The sequence below is a fragment of the Gekko japonicus genome, unplaced genomic scaffold, assembly GCF_001447785.1.
Source record: "Gekko japonicus isolate JY-2015 unplaced genomic scaffold, Gekko_japonicus_V1.1 scaffold13, whole genome shotgun sequence".
In the NCBI taxonomy this organism is placed as follows: domain Eukaryota; kingdom Metazoa; phylum Chordata; class Lepidosauria; order Squamata; family Gekkonidae; genus Gekko; species Gekko japonicus.
In genome coordinates, this window is record NW_015172553.1 from 2,906,053 (window position 1) to 2,923,368 (window position 17,316).

Sequence of the window (17,316 nt, forward strand, 5' to 3'; positions counted from 1 at the left end):
AGCCACCGCAGCTCCAATACAGAGCCTAGTTAAAAATAATAATAAAAGGCTTCCAGTTCTGGGGGGAAGCACATGTGTTTTGGAAACAGGTAAAGATTTTGTCTGAGCCAGTGAGGGACAAAAGCATAATGGAATGGAATGATTGCCGGGGGGAACCTTGATGTCTCTAAAATTACTCTCAAAAGTTATAAGACAACTTTCATGGGAGGGCTTCCTTTCCAGTGGCCATACATTCCTGTGCGACAGAAAGGCTGTCAGCAGCACCCCCGCTTAATCTGCCTTTTCCTTCCATCCCCTCTACTTTTAGGTCAGGGCCCTGATTGCTGATTTTTCCATTGTCTTCTCCATCTTGTTCTTCTGTGGAATAGATGCCTGTTTTGGATTGGATACTCCCAAGTTGCATGTACCCAGTATAATTAAGGTTCGGATGCCCTTACGGGTTTTGAATCTGTTGCCTCCTATGGCCCCTCTCTTCCATCCCTTTACCTTATTCCAACACCTTCTCTGCCTCAAGATTTTATTACTGCCTTCTTATGGGCTAACCAGGGCTGGCCCAGCTACACTGATACTAACCAGAGGGCACTGATGACTTGTATCCTACCAGTATAGTCAGCCAGGTTTGAATCCTTCCTCCAACTTAAGGAGCTTTCCCTCAGTGTATGTGCTTCTTCCACTAAAGAAGAGCCACTGTAGTTGTAGGAGGTCTCCTTAAGCAAAAGGGAAACGTCAAACTTTGCTGAGTGGCGTGGAAGGATGCAGGCCTGGTATGTATCTGGATTTGGCACAGTGCTCTGTTGGCTGAACTCCACAATCTGACAGGTGCAATCTAAATTCTTGGGCAATATCCCAAGGAATATGTTTGGCTACAGCTGATTTGAGAGTTGTGCCCCAGCAGCCTCTGAGTGATCCTGAAGGTCCTGGAAAGCAGAATAAAACATAAGACTCCTTAAAATAAATAAATAAAGACAAAAGCATTCATTTCAAATTGAATTTGGCTGTGACAGACTACCATGGCTACCCTATTGCAGTGATCCTGGGGAGCACCTCTCAAACCAAACACTGATTGATTTGCATGCCTAAGAGTGTTGAAAATCTAATCATGGCAAATGCCCGTTTTCTATGTTTTCTTCTGGACAGATTAGCTATTTTTCACATGTAATATTCTAACACTACCTCTTTTTTTTCTGTCTCACACACTGGCGTATGCTCTCTCTTTCTCATTCTTCCTAGCTCCGTAAACTTATTAGTGACTTCTCTATCTTCATGTCCATCCTAATGTTTGTTGGTCTCGATATTTTGTTTGGACTGAATACTCCAAAACTGCAAGTGCCTACAGATTTTAAGGTAAAAGAAAGACTCACAGAATCATAGAACAGGATCCGATTCATTGGTGGTGCAGTGCTAGACAGTGTTACTCCATTTTAAGCATTGACTTCAATAGGCTTAGGTTGGAGTAACTGCATAGCATTGCACTGTAAATAGCTGGCCTGCCCAATGCCTGCCACATGCACATGGCTACCCACAGGGGTCATTTCGTAGAAAAAGAGGTGCAGGAGCTCATTAGCATAACTTATTAGCATAACATTTGCATATGTCACACTGGCTCCACTGTTTCGGATTGCTAGCTATGGGGGGGGGCATGCAGATCTGCCCTCACAGAGGAGGGAGAGCTTGTACCTGAAGGCAGGCTGGGGGGCTCTGCAACTTACCTGGCTGCTTCTTGCTCCTCATGGCCCGACTGACGGCTGCTGGGAGCAGGGGGTGGGGCTTGTTGCATGTGCCCGCCCCCGGAGCTCCTTACTGCCGGAGCTCCGCTCCTGTGCGCTCCTGCAGGAAATGACCCCTGGCTACCCAAAGGCAGTGTCATCCACCAGCACCAGCCCTAGCTCTGATCAACCAGTACAGCCTGAAACATCCAAAACTGAAGCAGAATTTGGTCATTGGAAATAATCAGATAATTTCTGTTCTGTTAACATTTTCTTTCTATTGTAATATGCCTTAATTTATCTGTAACACAGTTGGGGTCACACAACCCCTCCACTCCCATCCTCTGTACTGCTGAGACCCTCTGGCTGCATGGGTTCCATGCCCATTTGCTCTGCAAAGCAAGACTGGTTCTGGTTTCAAATACGGCTCACGCACCAGGAGAAACCCAGTTGATGCTGGGCCCTCATAACACAGCTTCAGGCCTTTTACAGGATTTTTTTCCTTCCAGCCTTGGAAGTCAGATTCTGAAATGGAAGAGAAATGACCTTAACCTTTCTAAACAGGGCAGGCACACACTTTGTTCCATATAGGCAACACATTTGTCGCTCAGGTTTTATTTTCTAAGTTTCGTGACCTATGCTTACAATGGGGCTGTGGATAATATTCTGTCCTTGGCGTGTGCTTTCAGCCCACTCGCTTAGACCGAGGATGGTTTGTGTTCCCATTTGGTAAAAACCCCTGGTGGATCTACTTGGCCAGTGCACTTCCTGCTCTTTTGGTCACCATCCTGATCTTCATGGACCAGCAAATTACAGCCGTCATAGTGAACAGAAAGGAGCACAAGCTGAGGGTATGTCATTTTCTTCCTTGCAATTTGATATTCCCCCATATTGCATCTATTCAGGTTTGTCTGGTATATGACCTTAAACTGAAAAGGGAGACTTGAGTACAAAGCTCACCTATGCCCAGGGGTCATTTAGTAGAAAAAGAGGTGCAGGAGCTCATTAGCATAACTTATTTGCATGTGCCACACCCCCTGACATCACCGGAAGTGTGTCAGAAGGCAACACCCACCGCTCAGGCTCCACTGGACTGTTTTGGATTGCTAGCTATTGGGGGGGGGGGAAGATCTGTCCTCACAGAGGAGGGAGAGCTTGTACCTGAATAAAACTTGGTCTTAAAGGGGCCACTGGACTGTTTTGGACCGGGGGGGGGGCTCTGCAGCTTACCTGGCTGCTTCTTGCTCTGACTGAGGGCTGCTGGGAGCAGGGGGTGGGGCTTGTTGCATGTGCCCGCCCCCTGGGCTCTTTACTGCCGGAGCTCCACTCCTGTGCGCTCCTGCAGGAAATGACTCCTGCCTATGCCATGGACTCATGGAGTGGCCTTTGGGAAAGCAAAGTACTGGGATCCATATTTGAAGCCTAATGTTATCATAGCATTTATGCCCACATACATATCCATACATGCCCACACCTGCTTGTACTCTCCATATGTTTGGTTTATCTGGCATTGTGACTGGATGCATCAGCACAAATATTTTGCATCAGGGTTTCAGGTTCCTTTTAGACCCCAAGCTTTAATATTTCTGTTGCGTTTCACCTTTGGCCATTCCTTCTAGCCAACAGATATGTGCTTTGGTTTCAGAAAGCGGCTGGTTATCACCTGGACCTGTTTTGGGTAGGCATCCTCATGGCAGTGTGTTCGTTCATGGGGCTGCCATGGTATGTAGCAGCCACAGTCATTTCGATCGCGCACATCGACAGCTTAAAGATGGAGACAGAGACCAGTGCACCGGGAGAACAGCCTCAGTTTCTGGGAGTGAGGTGAGAGTTCTTTTGGAACCAACCTGGAAGACTTATTCTTGTCTGAATGATGAATATAGCAATGCCTAGATGGTAAGGCCAACATACCAGAGTGCAAGATCTTCCTATAGAGGTACAAGCAGTTGCCAAAGGAATCAGTAGCCTTTCCGTGAACCCTCTCCCTATATTACATGGATGTTATCACAGCAGGTGAGAATACCTTGCAGCCCATCCAGCCATGTAAGATGAACCACAAGGGGCTTGATAAATCTCACTTTTATATTGCTTAGGGGACCCCACGTCATGCATGCCTGCATTACAATGTCACCAGGCAGAAGATAACCCCATTCTCACTCCCATCCTAATCATTAACACAAGCAGATATATCCCAGTCCATCTGCTTTGATTTTTATTTATCCGTTATGCCCAGCACCCTGAGTAGCCCAGACTATCCTGATCTCATCAGAGTGTGGTAAGCTAAGCAGGGTCAGCCCTGATTAGTACTTAGATGGAAGACCACCAAGGGAGACTAGGGTTGCTATGCAATGGCAATGGCAAACCATCTCTGCTCATCTCTTGCCTTGAAAACCCCATGATCCTGGTGTTACCATGAGTCAGTTGTGACTTGTTGTTGTTGTTGTTCAGTCGCACAGTCGAGTCCGACTCTTTGCGACCCCATGGACCAGTTGTGACTTAATGGCATACAATTATTGGATGATGATGATGATGGTGATGATGATGATGCCTAGAGTGAGTTTTGTGTCATCTCTGGCTGGAGAGAAGCAGTAGTGATTGATATTACTCTACTCAAGCATGACAGTTATTCCACATGAGTCCCATGACCCTAGAAAAGAGCTTTTCCAGGCTCAGAAAGGACTGTTGGAGAGCAGAAAAGTGGAGAAGATCCACAGCAATCACTGAATCCAACCCATAAACAAAAATCTCTTTGTGTACAGAGCAAGCTAGGAATCCTATACAAGATGGTGGTCCCCACTTGCCTCAGACCATTTTAATCATGGGAATATGCAAAAAGCCCTGAACATGTTTCGTGCCTAATGTTTTATTTCACTGTATCTGACAGGGAGCAGAGAGTCACAGGAATCATTGTCTTTGTTCTGACTGGCATATCTGTCTTCCTAGCTCCTATTCTAAAGGTAAAGTATCCTTTTGCTGGGGACCATTACAATCATCATAGATATAGGTTTAGCAAAGAGTTCCTAGTTTTGATTCAGAGTCAGCACCTGAGTTTCTCTTATAAATTGGAATGAAAGAGCTGGAATCCGAATAACTGTGAAGTTAGTTCAATGAGCCCAAGCAGGCTTTGAGCCTGTGTTCCTAGAATGCTGCCAACACTGTTCATATGCACCCCTTGGCATGCACTTTTGAAACAGAAAGCCCTTGACTTGCCAGTTTGGTGTAGTGGTTAGGAGCACAGACTCTAATCTTGGAGAACTGGGTTTGATTCCCCACTTCTCCATGTGCAGCTGCTGGTGTGACCTTGGGTCAGTCACATTTCTCTCAGTGCTGTTCTCTCAGGAGCAATTCTTGAAAGAGCTCTCTCAGCCCCACCTACCTCACAGGGTGTCTGTTGTGAGGAGGGAAAGGGAAAGGAGATTGTAAGCCACTCTGAGGTCCAGGTCACACAGAGAATTTGCCACGTGAGAAGCACGACTGCCAGGCGGATTAAAAGGGCGCATCATACGGCAACATCTGGCAAGCGTCGCACGCCTGTCTCCAACCCGTAGCGTCCAGCCGAAGATGCGGAGTTAAAAAGTAGCTGGGAAAGTGTAGTAGTATCTGGAAAATCCGGGGTGCGGGTGAGAGTCTGATTGCGAAAGCGCTGGTATCCTGTTGCATCCGTCGCCTGTCCGCATCCCACCAGATGTTTTCTTGTAAGCCTCTGTGGTATGCGCACAAACGCGGTATTGCTTCGTTGCCATGCTTCGCCATCACTGTGTGATCAGCGGCTGACGGCCTAAGCACAGAGCCTCGGGGGATCGTGATACCGCGCTTCACTTTGCTTCAGAGCCTCACCCCCCCCCCCCCCTTTGCTCGTGTGACGGGGCCTGAGACTCCTTCAGGTAGTGAAGGGCAGGGTAGAAATCCAATCTCTTCTTCTGTCTACCTTAGTTCTTTGTATCCCACAAAGTATCTCCAACTTTTGAAATGTTGTTGATATTTCAAAACCCACATTTTAAAAAACTGAGTTGATATTTGTTTGTTTAATTATTTTATTTAAAAGGCAGGTGGTTAATCAGGGATAGATTGGCTGTTTAACTTGCTGGGAAACTTCCCAATGGGCTGCTGCCCTCGAAGGCCACAGGTAGCCAAGGTGAGCTGAGTTCAAACAATGCAGGACATGCCACAGGGACTACCTGGCTGAGAATGGTTGGCTAGACTTGATTGTTGCCTCCTCCTATGTTGCCACCCAAAGAGGAGGTGACGAGTAAAGCTGCCCCTGTTGTCACCACTGCTTGGCTCAGCTTGCAGCTTGGTTATTTAATTTCCCAACCCACCCCTGGCCAAAACAAAGTAGAGTCACTTGTCCTCTTTCTCTTTCCATAGTATATCCCAATGCCTGTGCTTTATGGAGTCTTTCTTTACATGGGAGTGGCCTCACTCAATGGCATCCAGGTAGGAACAGTAACTGTGTCAGCAATTTTTTCATTGGTTTTTTGGGGAAGTCACAACTTTATTTTCCCATTCCCATTCTTGGGCAGTGGTCAGTTCACAATGAAATCTCTGGTTCAGAAATTGAAAGTTAGAATTATGTTGTCTTTTGTTGCTTTATTCAGGCCATAGCCTGATAGAATTGGTTGCCCAAGAGCTAAATAAGAGATGACTTGGAGCTTTGGCAACTATTGTAGGAGGTAATCGTGATTTTTAAAGACACAAACAAAAGATCATTTTTCTCCTATTAACATTTTCCCCTGCTTAATTATAAAAATGAGAATATTGGCACACTGTAGGCTCAAACAGGCATAACAAAGATCACACATCTGTGTCTGTTTATAAAACACAAATTGCAGGCTTGTGCAGCCTCAGTTTGCCTTAGAGCTGTGCGCAGAAACCTTTCAACCTTCACTAAGTTTCACTATTCAAAACTGGACTCCCTGCTTTCTCATTAACATTAGGAAAAAAACGTGTTTTTAAGGGACACATCTTTTCTCCTTTAAAATTCTAATAACAGAGAGAGGCTGCTTTGAAAACTGAAAACAAGTGAGGATTAAAGAGTTACAGCCCCTCTAGGGTTGGCATCAACTGGGGGCAGGGTGCCCTGTCTCTTTAATAGAGGCATAATATGTGGAAATGCACAAGTAAAGCTTCTCAGGGCATGAAGGTAACTAGAATCACCTGGTAAATAGCATCCTGTTAAGCCTCTATTAAAGGCAGACAATACTTTTTACCCAGGCAGGTGGCAAACTGAGGTTATACAGGCCTGCAATTTGCATTTTCCCTATTGAGGAGGCCCTGTGTTGCATGGGCTCTTGATTCCTCCATACAAACTCCTTTTCTCAAAACATTTTGCAATCCTTGTCCTACAGAATTTCAGAGCTATGAGGCCAAGTATCCCTCACAACATTGCAGAAGATCCTCTTCTTACCTTGCATGCTAAGGGTCTTGGGATTTACAGCATTGCTACATGGACGGCTCCACCAAAATACTGCAGGCTTAGATAACACAGGTTGCTTGGGCAACTGGGTTGGCCGCAGCTATTCGACTAGATGGCCTCTATGGCCCCTTCCAACTCTGTGATTCTATGATTCTTCAAGGGTAGATTATCCCTGAAAGCTTTTATTTACTTTTAAGAATAAAAAACAGACTCCAGTGTGGTGTTTTTTAAAGAAGATGTGGTTTAAAGGGCCTTTTTATAGGAGGAGATAAAATGTTTCTGAACTGATATATAGCTATGAGTCTCTAATACAACTATGGGAGACATGCAGCTGTTGCTTTAAGTCCCCAGAGCAAGTCTGCCTTTGATGTTTCTCAGGAGTGTATTCATGGGTTTCTGACACCATACAAGTGCCAAGCAAAGGATTCAGCAGATTTCTAAGTGCAGGCTGCCCAAATCTAAGCCCACAGAGCAAAGACTGTGATGACCGTATGCTCAGTACAGCATTTTCTGTGCTGTTGGCAGTAAATAGAGTTAGTCTTTGTCATACTTTCCTTTGGATCCAGCTCTAATTCTGTGCTTTTCCTCAACAGTTTTGGGATCGATGCAAGCTCTTCCTGATGCCAGCCAAGCATCAACCTGATTATGTCTACCTCCGGCATGTGCCCTTGCGGCGGATCCACCTGTTCACTGTGGTTCAGATTGTCTGCTTGGCTATTCTCTGGATCCTGAAATCCACTGTAGCAGCCATCATCTTTCCTGTGATGGTAGGCAGTTAGGCACTCATTGGAAGAAGGCTATGGCATGTATAGTTCCACCCATAAGTCCAGTGGCCTGTTGGCTTTCATCAGATTTGCCTTATTATTTTAAAACAACAACAGCAAAAGCACTGGTAAGGCAGAGTTACCACAGTCTGGGTACTTTGGGAAAGAATGCCTGTTTCTATAGTTGCCCTGGGACATGAGGCTGCATGTCTATAGAATATCTCCCTGCCCTGGAATTCATTAGAAAAATGATTTCACCTAAGTCAGAAATTAGGAGCTGCGGTGGCTCAAGTGGTTAAGACGCTGAACTGCAGGCTGTGGAAGGTCAGTAGTTCAGCAGTTCGAGACCTGAGTGCCACATGATGGAGTGAGCTCCCGTCTCTAGTTCCAGCTCCTGCCAACCTAGCAGTTCGAAAGCAAGAAACTGCAAGTAGATAAATAGGTACTACTTCGGTGGGAAGGTAACAGCGTTCCGTGCGCCTTTGTGTTTAGTCATGCCGGCCACATGACCACGGAAACGTCTTCAGAAAGCGCTGGCTCTTCGGCTTTGAAACGGAGATGAGCACCACAACCCTAGAGGTGGATTCGACTGGCTTTCGAGCAAGGGAACCTTTACCTTTACCTTTAAGTCAGAAATTGCAAACCCTTCAGCTTTTCTGTATGCAAAGTTTTGAGCAAGGAAGTGCTAAAGTGACTATATCCTTCCCTACTTCTGTGTCAACTAGGCATAACCTTCTACTCCCAATTTTGGGTTTTCTTCCCCTTTTGGTGTTAGGGCATTGGATTTGGGTTTGTAGCTCTATCAAATTTCAGATTCCCTATTCTGATGCCCATAATGTCTCTTCTTAGCATTGTTTCTCACCAACCTGGTCTACTATATAATCATTTTCTGAACCCATGACCATTGCATACTTCATGAATGTATCTTAAAACTGATCACTGACCAATGTATAGGTGATCTAATTCTGGAATTCCCAACATGGTGCCTGTGGCTGGTGCAGCACCCGCCAACACCTGACCTGTCACCCACCAAGTATTTTTAGAAAGTGGGTGAGGCCAGATGGGCCTTTTGCCCAGCAGGGTTTCTGATTGGCTGCGCCAATTTTTAAAAATCTTACTTTGTCAGCAACTGCCACCACAGCACAAGGATTTTAAAAGACATCCTGTTAAGAAGAACTTCTGCCTGAAACGTTGAAGATTGTGACTATATTAGAGTAACGCATCACTTCTCTTCCTGACATATTATGATTGGCTCTGCCTCCTGTGGCAGCCATTTTGTGTTTGGGCCCACCACCACCCTGTGTCAGAAAGATTGGGTAGCCCTGATCTAATTAGTGGCCATTTAGGTTCTTGGTTGGTCCAAAAACAAGCTCCCTTTTCCAAATATAAACTCAAAGGTCAACAGATCTGGCCCAGTGCTAATGATGATAAAGTTGATTGATTTTAATCTTGACTCCATTTAGATTTTAGCCTTGATCTTAGTCCGGAAGATGCTGGACTTTGTCTTTTCCCAACATGACCTGGCCTGGATTGATAACATCATCCCTGAAAAGGATAAGAAGAAGGAGGAGGACAAGAAGAAGAAGAAGAAGAAAAGCACCAAAGGCGAGGAGGACAACAGCGATGAGGTTTGTTCATGACACTTAGGATCGGTGCCAAGTGGCTGCAAGTTCTCTTTTGCCATGGACATTCAGCTGTGCTCTTCGAGAGTCAGCCCTTCAATATGTTCAGCAATCACATCTGAACACACAAGGCAATTTCACTCATGGAGCTGTTATTTTCTGAATAGCAGGGTTGTGAAGTCTCTATGGACAGTTTGGCATTTATTTTCAGATAAGCAGGTTTTCTTACTTATAGCTATACTTGCACAATACAAAATTCAGGAACTCATTGCACAGCTGGTCCAGTATGGATGTGGCCCCATTTTCCACAGAACATCCTGTGCTGAACCCATTCTTCATACACCCAGGAGATGGAGCCATTATGCTATATGCACAGTTGGCAAAATTTCCATGCACACATCCTACTTTTCTGCTTGGAAAGGGGGTTCTAAAGTTCCTATGTCACACAATGCAGCCTGCTTGTAATATTAATGCAACTTACGCAGAAGTTCTCTGAGCCCATTATTCTTCTTAAGACAGAAACTTTAACAAGATGGGCAAGGGGGACGGGTAAAAGAAATCCAAAACAAAGAAATGTCCCACCTTTAAGGATAAACAATGAAAGCAAAAGACAAAAGCTGATCACACCAACTCAGTGCTGTTTTCCAGAGTATACCCAAGCACACCATGTTTTCAGAAATGTGTTTCTCTGGATCTCTGAAAAGTAAACACATCTTTTTAGCAATAAGGGACTTTCTGACAAAGAAAATGAAAGCATATCTGTAATCGATGTGTAAAGCTACTGCAAAGTTACTGCAGGATTACAAACACCACAATTTCTTGTTGGCCGTGTACTGAACAATTTGAAGCTTGCATTAAAAAGTACCACAGCTGCCCACATGCTCCTTCAAGGTATTCTAGTGATCCTTTTTGCATAGAAGGAAGGGACCTCCTACTAATGTCCTGCTGAGGATCCCACAGAAACCACTGGATCTGCTATTTTGCCAGGAAATAGTGCTTGAGGTGATGGTCAGAAAGGATGACATGTGCAGGATGGACAGTGTAGCTCTGCTACTTGCAGGGAAAGAGAGGGTGATTTTTTTAAATGAATGAAAGACCAGATTTTATGTATTTCCCCTGAACATGAGTGTTGCATCTGCCATACTGTGAGAAACCTGGATATGTCTGTACAAACTGAGGTGTTCATTGTCTCTTTCCACTTTTTCCCTAGCCCAAGTTCCCAACTCCCTCTGTTATAACGATCCCAATGGAACCTGTCCCATCAGAACCCCAAAACAGTATCCATTGCATTTCCAGTAAGTAAAATGCTCAGGTTCTATCAGATATTAAGTTAACAGCTAACTCTCAACCACTCTACAAGCTGCACTGAAAGGGGACTGCACAAGAGCAAAACTTGCCTCTTGCATGTCTCCCTTTCATCACTGTAGGGCATGCCTAGGCACAGTTCCTAGGGGATTATGCCTTTTTTTCCAGACTAACCAAACTAACCTATGGCTGATGCATATCTTGACTTGAAGCTGCAGCTTCAGCGGACATCAGGAAGTAGCAAGCAGATTTAAAAGGTGCAAACTTTTCCACAAACGCTCATGGGCTTTAGTAACTTTTGGGACATTCCCTCTCTATACTACCAACTCCCTGTTCTTCTAGGCCAGGTTTGCACTTCAGTCTCCCAACAGACAAACAACCAGGTTGCAATGTTACAAGTGACAGCACTTTAAGCCTTGTGTAGGCTCTTGAACACTGAGCACACCAGAGGTTGCTCCAATTTGCCGCATGGATCCTGCAGGTGGGTGATGTACAGGTATCCTGCAGATGCAAAGCCATCCTAGGGATTTGCATGGGCACACCCAGTATCCTGAAGTCCCTACTGTTTTGCCACCAATGGACAATATATCGACCCTCAATTTATCCTATTCCAAGAGCTCACACACAGGTGTATGTTGATGCCTAAGAACATATTCCCTTAGCTGACAAAGTTTGCATTGCCTCCAGGATGGGGACAGTGTTGAGTGCTCTGCTTCTGGCTGCAGAAGAACATTAAAGAGGAACACTGTCTCAGAGGTATCTCCATTGTCTGGGCAGAACTCCAGTGCCACTGGCAAACATAGAGGAAAAGCAATTAGGAGATTTGGAGCAGAGAAGCCATGGACACAGAAAGGATTAAGTATCCCTTCTCACAACCAATGCTGCCTCTAAGCTGTGTAATCTTGTGAGCAAAAATTCTACTTTGTGAGCTACTGGCATTAAAATTGTGACTGAGCAATTTGTCTACTGCATAAATTAGTTTTCTCTGGAGACATCCTTCCTGGGTTTAGACAAAAATGTGTGAGCCGGAGGCTAAAAAACTGTGAGCTAGTTCACACTAACTCAACTTAGAGGGAACACTGCTCACAACTACTCTAAATCCCCCTTCTGGAGCTGCTTTTCCCATGTGCTTGCATGCAACATGTAGTTAGGTCTTTAAATCCTTAGGGAGAATTCTAAGACCATGGGCTACTACCATACATAATCTTGCCCCCACCCCTGCTTCCCTGAAACCTCTGGAAATGGCATTTTAAAAAGCAATTCTTTGCTACTTTGGGATGAATTGAAGCTGTATTCACATGAGCAAAGAGCAGCAGCATCGGGGCAACTCATGTGTAACGCCCATCTTCCGTACTTAAACACATACGCTTCACTTTTTAACTTGCAAGAAGGCTGTGATTTAGTGGAGTCATCAGAATCTCCCTACCAAGGAAAAGGTGAGAGGTTTGGGGGGCAGGAGTTTGGGTGCCATTATAGGTGGCTGGCAGCAGAGTAGGCGACAGGCAGATCTGATCCTTGATCCATCTATTCAAGCCCCACTGAAATATACGCGGTGTTCTTGGCCAGCCGTCTTCCATTTTTAAAAGTTTGATCATTCATCCATTTGTCCTCTGGAATAGATTGATAGGCATCTGTGTTTCCCTCCAGGAAAAAGATCTTCCAGTTGGAGTTTTACATTCTGATTCATCTCCTAATAGTTTAGACCTGGATCGCAGGTAAGTGATACATCTAATAATCTTGATTTATTTTTTTTTACAAAAAAAGACCCAAATGGTCAGATTTGTGCAGGTATAACAGAAGTGTTTAAGACTTATGAATCTCTACAGAGGAAGCCCTGCTTCAGTTCAGTGTGGTTTCCTGGTCTCCTCAAGAAAGAAGGTGTTCTGATATGCCCACCTGGAGTTTCTGAAGTCTCTGAGCCCTGTTGAAATGAACAAAGGGCTCTTGGCCAGGTCTCCTCTGTTTTAAAGAGTTTATTCATCCACCTACCCATTCATTCTCTGAAACAGGGGTCATTTCGTAGAAAAAGAGCTAGGGGGACTCATTAGCATAACTCATTAGCATATGCCACACACCCTGACATCACCGGAAGTGTGTCCTCCCCACAGCCGGCGGCGACCTCCAGCGGGCACCAGCAGGGAGTTCCAGGCCCCGCCCTCCCGCACCTCACCCGGGGGGATGGCGTCCCCCCGCGTCCCCCCCCCAAATGACCCCTGCTCTGAAATAGATTCATGTTTCCCTTATGTGGCTCTTGTGGCAGTCAGGAAACAGGTAAAAAATTCCTGCTATATTCTACTTTTGAAAATTAGCTGGTAATGTGTTCATATGATTGATTTGAGGAGGGTTTTTTTTTAGCAGCCTTAATTTTCGGTGTAATTTTGGCTTCTCTGGAGGTTTTATACACTTCTTTGGGAGCAGAAGCTCAGAAGTGGTTTAGAAATCTTGCAAATAAGTAAGCTAATAGCAGGAAGCTAATAGCTAATAGCAGAATAGCACTGAAAATAGTAATAGCCTTTATTATGATTATTATTATATTTACCCTTTTGACAGGCAGACACACAGGGAAGGAAGCATGGCTGCTCCAGTTATATCACCCAAGCACATTCACATCTTTCTTGGAAGAGGAAAGCCTCCTGGAAAGTCCAGGGTCTCTCTCAGGCAAGGGTTTTGGATTTAGGGGGTAGGATGGGAAGAAGGCCCCCAAAGTAGCAGCTGTTTGCAACGGAAGGGGACACAGACCTTAGGATAGCAAAAAGAGAGCACACTGGTGGACTTTAACAGGAAACCTGCTGTCTCCCCAATAGCTCCCCTGGAGAAAAGCATTATTTTGCATTACTGGTACACTTTTTAAAAGGAATCCATCCAAAGAAATATATCTGTGTATAAAACTGTCATTAGAAAAAGCCACCAAGCATCGTTGTCAGTGTGGGCTAGCTAATCCCAGGGAATTTCCCAGTCTATAATATCAAATTGGCCTTCAGATTGATAAAGGCAACATTCAAATGGTCCTTCTTTCTTTTCTTTTTTGAAACTGTACATTTTGTTGTTCAGTGAGCTAGCACAATTATGTTGCATACTATGGAGTAGCCTTTGTCTAAACCCAGCTTGATTTTCCATCAAAACATCTCAGAAAAAAAATTGCATTGATTTTGGTTAGTATATTGAGTAAGCTGTAAGGGCAGTAGTTTGTAGGAAGCCACTTGTCACCTTACCTGTTTGATTAATGCAGTAAAATAATTTAACTAACATGAGAACCCAGCAGTTTATGTGATATTTCAAAAGTTCACCTGGCACGCCCATCTTCTTGGAGTGGGTTGTAGGGACCCTATCATGCCAACCTTGTCACATCTACACTGCCTCCCAATTTGCTTCTGGGCTCAATTCAAGGTGCTGATATTGACCTTTAAAGCCCTATACAGCTTGGGGCCAACATACCTTAAGGACTGCCTTCTCCGATATGAACCTATCCATTCATTCCTGTCGTCTTCAAAGGACTTGCTTTGGGTGCTGTTGCCATCTGAGGCTTGACATATGGCAAAACTTTGAAACTCCCTCCCCAGGGAGGTTCATCTCTCTTCCTCTATCAGTAGCTTCTGCCAGTGGGTGAATTTTTTGTTTTGTCATGTTTGACATACCCCCAACAACTATTTTTGGCCCTCCTCCCTGATTTTGCTGTTGTATGTCGTGTTTTTATTGAAGGATTTTATCATTTTAAATGCTGTCTTTAGTGTTCAAATGTTTTCGTGTTTGCCATCTTGGAGACCATAATTGGGTTTAAAGGCAGTACAAAAATGTTTTACAATAAAAAAAACAGATAATTAACAGGCCTGGAGGAAAAAAGACCTGTTCTTTAATAAAGGCTCAATATGTAGATGTGGGCAGCTGAAGCGTTTCATGGTATGGAGATATATAAAATCCCATTAAACCTCTTAAAGAGGCAGGACATTCCTTTTTTGTCTAAGTAGTTGTCAGCCTTTATTGTGGGGAGAGAAGAAAGCAGAAAATATTTCATGGGAGAAAACCACAGACACTATGAATCCTGCTTATAGATATGTTTGAATGTACTCACTTTGTACAATGCTTATTTTGATGTTGCATTGTTGTGTACTAGCATTTTTTAAAATATCTAATGAAGGTTGAAATTGACAAACAATTTTTTCAAACAAATCTCAGATCATTAAGTATTGTAGATTTTCCGGGCTGTATGGCCGTGGTCTTAGCATTGTAGGACATGAAGTTTCGCCAGCAGCTGTGACTGGCATCCTCAAAGGTATAACACAGAAAGATGGAGTACTCTCTGTGTCAAGGTAAGAAGAAAAAAGGTAGGCAGGAAGGTGGGGTAGGGCTGAGTCATTATCTTGTAGGAGTTCCCCAGGCTGTGACGTACTAATGAAGGAGCTTTCCTGAGGAGGTTCTTTTGCATATGGATTGGCTGTTGAAATTCTAATCTTATCTGTAGTGCTATTGTAAGATGTAGAGCATTTTGTGTTTTTCAGGACAGGAAATGATGCCCTATTTATTTTTAAACTCTCTTCTTTCCTGTTGAAATTGTGTTTATGTCACTACAATGCCAAGACCACAGCCATACAGCCCAGAAAATCTACAACAATTAATGAACTCTGGCCGTGAAAGCCTTCGACAACAAAACTTAGATCGATCCAATGTATTTTCTCCTCTTTGAATGAAGCTATGGTGTTTAATAGCTTACCAGGTGCCTGTATTTCCTTGAATGTGTGGTGTTGAGGCCTCTGCCACAGGTGAGCAGAGAGCTGTTGTGTTGGTGAAAATATTGTTCATGAAACTGCCAGCTACTCAGGAAACAAAAAATGTTTGCAAGGCAGATACTATGAGGAAAGGGGAAATTGTCTTTTTGGATGGTATTGCAACCTCATTCATCCTCACTGAAGCATGCTGTTTTGTTGTGCCACCTGAGCACTCAACAGATGGCTGAGACTAAAACAAGACAAAAAGCTTGGAGATGAGGCAGTTAAGTTAGAATACAGAGTAAGCAATTAACTGAGACTCTGGAACCAAAGAAAATGTAACAGAAAGAATGTAGGAAAGGGCAAAGGATACAGGATTCTGCAAACCCCTGACAGTACTTGGTTAGAAGGGACAATGTGCTAGGCGTGGGGAAAAGAAAAGAGTTCTGTGGAGGCTGGCTAAATGACAAGGACTGAAAAACTAGTGTAAGAAGAAAGAGTGGATAATGGGGACAGATGAAAGGATGAGCAAAATAGCAGGACTGTCTAGTATCTAGACTCTGGCACAGATGCTGCCCTTTTTTGCCAGATGTGCTGTTTGTTGTCGTCACTGCAGTATTGTGCCCTAGCTATGCCCATGGGCGGTCATATATATGGGGACAGAGTAAAGAGGCTGTATTTCATACATTGCTTTGAAAAGTTCTTTAGCTGCAGGTTCCAGTTCCAGTATGGATTTCTAACCTCCTATGACCTGCTCTTCTTCCAGTATTACACTTCACCTGAAGATTTCCTGCCCATCGTCTCCTGCATTTAACTACTCCCGAAACCCCATCTGTGCCGTCCCCCAAGTGAAGATAGAGATGGAGTCGGATTATGAAGATACTGACACAGAAAAGCATCCTCGGGACATGAGCAATGAGACCACACTATAGTCCCAGTGGTCCTGTATAAATACAAAATTGGGTTGATTTTTTTTCTACCTGAAAGACCAAGGGGATATCTAGGCACAAGGACCTTGTTCTCCACTAAAGAACTGATGACTGAAAATTTGTAGGATTCCATTCTGGGAACAATGATGGAACCCTGCATCTCTAGCTTCAGATCCGCCCAAGCAATATGGAATTGGTACTTCAGGACTTCAGAGTCTGCAGGAACAACAGAAATCATTAACCTGTGGGCAGCTCTGGTTCTTTGGGTAGAGAAACTGCATAATCTTTGGACACCAAGATGTTTGGTTGCAACTGGTGAGAAACTACCCAGTTGTATACCACCTCTTTTGAAGTTGGACCTTGCCGCCCTGTCTCATAACCTTGTGTACCCATTAATTTTAGAGTTGGCAGAGTCATTTTCCAAGGATAACTTTGCCCATTGCTTTGTTCTGCGACTTGTGTTTTTAAGGGGAGATTTCAACTTATGTTCACCCAGGAGGATTGGGCATTGAGAACTGGGGTACAATCGATGGATGTGAAGTACGAAGCCTGACTCTTTAGTCATCCAGTATTAAAAGTGATCCTTTAAGGACCAATGAAGGAGAAAGCTGATACAGAGGACTCTTCTTCCCTTGAATCCAAGCATCTGGAGGAGCAGTTTGTCACAGACTATGGTACATATTGTATGGAAAGCCAGAGAAGTAAGCAGTATCTACATGACTCAGTCCCCCAGGGGACTTAAAAGCTGATGTCCCATGGATTTAAATGAGACCTCTCTCAATGGAGCCACTTGGCTTTTCCCCTCCTCAGTTAGTATTCAGGCCATTTATAACTCCTCCACAGTCCTGTAAGAAGAGAACCCATCTGTCAG

The 17,316-nt window shown here is 44.3% G+C and overlaps 1 protein-coding gene across 1 annotated transcript in view; it reads left to right on the forward strand.

The window, feature by feature from the left end:
* SLC4A5 (solute carrier family 4 (sodium bicarbonate cotransporter), member 5) overlaps positions 1–16,547 on the forward strand; it is a 91,090-nt gene extending 74,543 nt beyond the window's left edge. The window contains exons 16-25 of the mRNA XM_015421086.1: positions 308–421; positions 2,396–2,557; positions 3,352–3,530; positions 4,591–4,663; positions 6,075–6,143; positions 7,716–7,889; positions 9,350–9,514; positions 10,719–10,803; positions 12,461–12,528; positions 16,283–16,547. Coding sequence (XP_015276572.1) covers positions 308–421; positions 2,396–2,557; positions 3,352–3,530; positions 4,591–4,663; positions 6,075–6,143; positions 7,716–7,889; positions 9,350–9,514; positions 10,719–10,803; positions 12,461–12,495 — 1,056 coding nt within the window. The 3' untranslated portion in view covers positions 12,496–12,528; positions 16,283–16,547. The remainder of the gene's footprint in view (positions 1–307; positions 422–2,395; positions 2,558–3,351; positions 3,531–4,590; positions 4,664–6,074; positions 6,144–7,715; positions 7,890–9,349; positions 9,515–10,718; positions 10,804–12,460; positions 12,529–16,282) is intronic.
* The last annotated feature ends 769 nt before the right edge of the window (positions 16,548–17,316 follow it).